The sequence below is a fragment of the Nicotiana tabacum genome, chromosome 3, assembly GCF_000715075.1.
Source record: "Nicotiana tabacum cultivar K326 chromosome 3, ASM71507v2, whole genome shotgun sequence".
In the NCBI taxonomy this organism is placed as follows: domain Eukaryota; kingdom Viridiplantae; phylum Streptophyta; class Magnoliopsida; order Solanales; family Solanaceae; genus Nicotiana; species Nicotiana tabacum.
In genome coordinates this window covers 169,770,076-169,774,172 of record NC_134082.1, presented here as the reverse complement: position 1 = coordinate 169,774,172, position 4,097 = coordinate 169,770,076, and the positions used below count along the sequence as shown (strand labels likewise).

General features: G+C 36.6%; 1 protein-coding gene across 1 annotated transcript; it reads left to right on the top strand.

Annotated features, from left to right (window-relative positions):
* The first annotated feature begins 536 nt into the window (after window positions 1-536).
* Window positions 537-3,604, top strand: LOC107827209 (cyclic phosphodiesterase-like). Its single transcript, XM_016654301.2, has 3 exons — window positions 537-1,121; window positions 2,464-2,518; window positions 3,244-3,604. Exons 1-3 carry the CDS (start codon window positions 789-791, stop codon window positions 3,444-3,446), a joined length of 591 nt encoding a protein of 196 aa, XP_016509787.1. The 5' UTR covers window positions 537-788; the 3' UTR covers window positions 3,447-3,604.
* Window positions 3,605-4,097: the final 493 nt, after the last annotated feature.

Here is a 4,097-nt window from a genome sequence, read left to right as displayed (position 1 = left end):
GTAAAGTTGCCTATAAAAGACTTGCTTAAATGTTATTACTTACTTCAATTAATTGTTATTTTCTTTAAATTGGACGATGATTTGAAAAGCTTGTGAAGGAAAAAAAATCATTATATTGAATATGGTCTGCAATATAAACTATGTTTGTTATTGGATAAAAAAACAATTAGGATAACAATAGCTAATTGATTTATCACTCAAACAAGGAGTTCAGAAATGGGATTACCTAAAATTTTATATCTTTCTACACAAATTTTATATTAACGGACATGGACAAATGTGCACTAAATTGTTCTTCTTTACAAGTTCAAAAGATAAATAAATTTTTTATTTAACTATTACGTCAATGGAATAATTGAGCATTGCATCTTCTTTAACGTACTTTACTATTTCATATGAGTCGTTTTTGTTGTACACAAATATTAATTGATTAACACGAAATACACGTACTCTAAAGCTAATATATATAATTTATACATTTTTTTGTATCAATAAACTGGAACACCGGACTCCGGAGTGTGTGATTTTTGAAATATTTGAGCCACGTGTTACGCACTCGAATATTCCGGACTTCGAAAAATTCGTTATTGCCACCCATTTGTGCTTTCCCTAAGATTTCCATTACCTCTTGAGTCTTGACAATTGCGTTGCCAAATCATAAACCAAAAATAACTGAGAATAAATAAACCATAAAAATCAAATCTCAACACCCACAATTTATTTCCCATCAGATTCCTTGGTTTTCTTCGAATTATTTGTTTCATTTCCTATCGTTCAATTCCGTTCTGATGGAGGCTGGTACTGCAGTTATGCAGCAGGTACAAGTCAGTGAAGCTGTGCTGGAAAAACACGTTTACTCTGTGTGGGCTCTGCCCCGGGAGGATGTGAGAGTGAGGGTGAAGAAGTTGATGGAGGGTCTCCGATCGGAGTTTGGTGGGCCCCAGTTTGAACCTCACGTAACGGTCGTCGGAGCAATTCGGTTGACGGAGGCTGAAGCACGTGACAGGTTCAAGAAAGCTTGTGAGATAGTGAAGAAGCCTTATAGTGCTACAGTGGAGAAAGTGGATAGTGGCACTTTCTATTATCAGTGTGTTTACCTTTTGCTTCACCCTACCACTGAGGTAACGTTTTGCAATTTCATTGATTCGCTTTAGCTACTCTGTTTGTTGTCATTTTGTACTAATGTTGGTAATCTCAAATATCTTGTTTTTATTTTCAAAAGGTGAATATAAGAAATGTTTTTGGCATAATGAGTTGGCTTGATGAACGATGTTATGTTCGTTCAGCTTATGTAGTTGTAATTTGTTCAATCGCTTGTTTATTTTGTTATTTATTTTATTAGTATATTTGATGTAGAAAATGGTTCATCCAGCAGTTGTTGAATACAGCTAATGGATGATTTTGCAATCAGCAAAGTGGACTGTTTTAGTAAGAGAAACTGCACGAAGATTAGTCTAGTGTGCTGAGCAATACTAATGTTCTTGATTGTCTCCTCATACCGTCATACGGTGTGCAAGATCATATGAGGAGACAATCGCCCGTATGTGTAACACTTGACGAGCTGAATATGTTCAGGTCCTATTCTTAATTTCACCTATGTCAAACAAAGGAATAGTTTCCTTTCACTTTCACCCCGATCTTGCCTATTATTTTTCTTACATTTGCTTATTTCCAAGGAGAGCATAAGTTTGTGTGTTCACACATGTTACCCAAGTATAAGGAGACTCAAACATGAATGTATATTGAAATTTTTCCTCTAGCAGGGTCTCCAGATGCCAAGGTTTTACATTTTCATCACTTTCAATAGGAACTGAAGGCAAGTCGACAAAAATATCCCTGTTGAATTTCTGTGTTGGGAGCAACGCATAGAAAGGCAGTTGAACATGCTTTGAGACTCGTCCCAATGTGAAAGGGGCTCAAAATTAACCGAGTCAGTCATGTTGAGCAGAAGCCTCGCGGGGAAAATGTCTCTATAAGTGAGGCTGAGCAATAGCCCTCTGCATCTTAGCTCCATACCTATAAATGCCTTATACACGCGTTACACCTTAGATTGTCGCTCTTTTACATCCCAATTAGTCTTCTTTTAATTTTTTTTTTTAAATAGTTGGTTATAACTTATATAGCAGTGTAATATTTTTTCCAAATTCAAAACTTGGTAACTTAATACATTGTTATGTACATATGTCATTACGTCTAGATACTTAAATTAATTTTATACCTTTTTAGCTTTTAAAGTTTATACATTACTAAAATAACTCGTGGGGCTTATGCCCCATAACTTGGGTAATGTCCTGCTCTTTACACCTTCTAAAACACTGATTTGGAAAGAAAAAAAGGAAAAAGGTTTTTTTTTTTGGGGGGGGGGGGGGGGTGTTCAGAAGCAGTCTTACCTTTGCCATGCTTTTTTGTGTACAACTTTTGTTGTAATTACTGAGATCAGTGACCTGAAATTTGTTGTTCCAGGTTGTGGAGGCTAGTGCTCACTGCTGCAGTCACTTTGGTTACAACCGATCAGGAAGTAAGATAAACGTTCTCTGTGCAGATTTGTGCCTCATTCAGTTTCTAGAGTTGTAGTCAGAAAAAGTTTTTGCTTGTTATCTTTTTCTGTTTCTTAAATTATTGCACTTCCTGAGTAATAAAAATGGCTCCAACTGCTTTCTATTTCCCTCATTTTGGTCATCAGTCTACTTCTGTGGCAAACTCCTTCAAGCTCTCCTTCCCACCTCATTCCTAGACTCCTTCTTGCCCTCACCATCATATCCCCTACTTCGTGGATGTTCTCATTTCGCTCACACTATATATTATAGACAAAATTGGTGCCGCATGTGGCTGAAATCTAGGAGATGGTTTGGAATCCCTTGCCTGCTGTGAAGGGTAGAGTTGTAAAATCACCGCTAATTTCTTTTGAGAAAATCCTCAATTTTTTTTCTTCTCTTGTTGGAAGGGTTTGGGGGTTGGGCATGTAACAGAGAGAATATGTGAAATACTAAAACCATAATTCAAAAGCACTGATGCTAGATATTGGAAGTAATGGATGATTAATTTGTATCAATAATTTGAAAACTTGCATTGATCACATCAAGTACAAATTTCAAATTGTCAACAGTTTGGTTGTTTAGCATGTGCTATCTTTATAGTCAACCAAATATAGTACATACAATTACCCAAACTTTGGCTGCTATTGGCTATGGAATTAATCTCCTACTCTTCCTTGGCTGATATCTTACTTTTGTGATCACGCAGCATATATGCCGCATTTGAGCCTTCTCTATGGGGATTTAACTGATGAAGAAAAGAAGAAAGCTCAAGAAAAGGCTAAAATGCTTGATGAAGGCATTTGCAGCTTGAGCTTCCCGATATCTCATCTCGCATTGTGTAAAACAGACACTGAAGACAAAAGCTGCAAATCATGGGAGAAGGTGGAAGAGTATAGTCTTCATCCCTAGCTAGCATGCTGAAACAATAACATGTCCATGAGCAAAAAACTCATCCTGTTTACTTTTACTTTACACCTTGAATTGCAGTTGCAAGGTTGAACTTTGTAATACATGTACTACTTACTACTCTTTATGTGCTATAAATAAGAACTTTGGACTTCCCTTTACTTGTATGCTTTCAAGGTTTCTTCAAGGGGTTCATTACTCAAAACAAAGCTTAAATTATCTTAAATTTCCAAACCTTCAGTCACTTGCTAATAAGCATGACAATCAGTTGGTACATTAATTTTAGTCATGACTTATGAGATTACTTCCTTTCATACACATTGACATTGGTGTACAAATTCCTGACAGGTTCATCTGTGAATCTCGTTATGGAATAGAAAAAGAAGAAAATGCTAATGCAAGGGCAAATAACTAAACTCCTGGTAACCCTTCATGAGTTGTGGCAACTGGCAAGGAACGTCTTCTGGTGATTCGTTGGAAATTGACTCCAACTTCTGGCCAGGAGGCTATTTTCGCACGCTTTTTTTAAGTAGGATTAAAAGTTAAGCAGCGACACTCAAATATCCTACAACAACAACAAACTTAGTTTAATTCCGCAAGTGAAGTCTAGGGAAGATAGTGTCCACAGCTCTACGTTGACCTTATATATGCCTT

Coding starts and splice junctions, on each gene's coding strand:
- LOC107827209 (XM_016654301.2), top strand. CDS start 789: ATGGAGGCTGGTACTGCAGTTATGCAGCAGGTACAAGTCAGTGAAGCT. Junction 1,122..2,463: donor TGCTTCACCCTACCACTGAG/GTAACGTTTTGC, acceptor TTGTTGTTCCAG/GTTGTGGAGGCTAGTGCTCA. Junction 2,519..3,243: donor TGGTTACAACCGATCAGGAA/GTAAGATAAACG, acceptor GTGATCACGCAG/CATATATGCCGCATTTGAGC.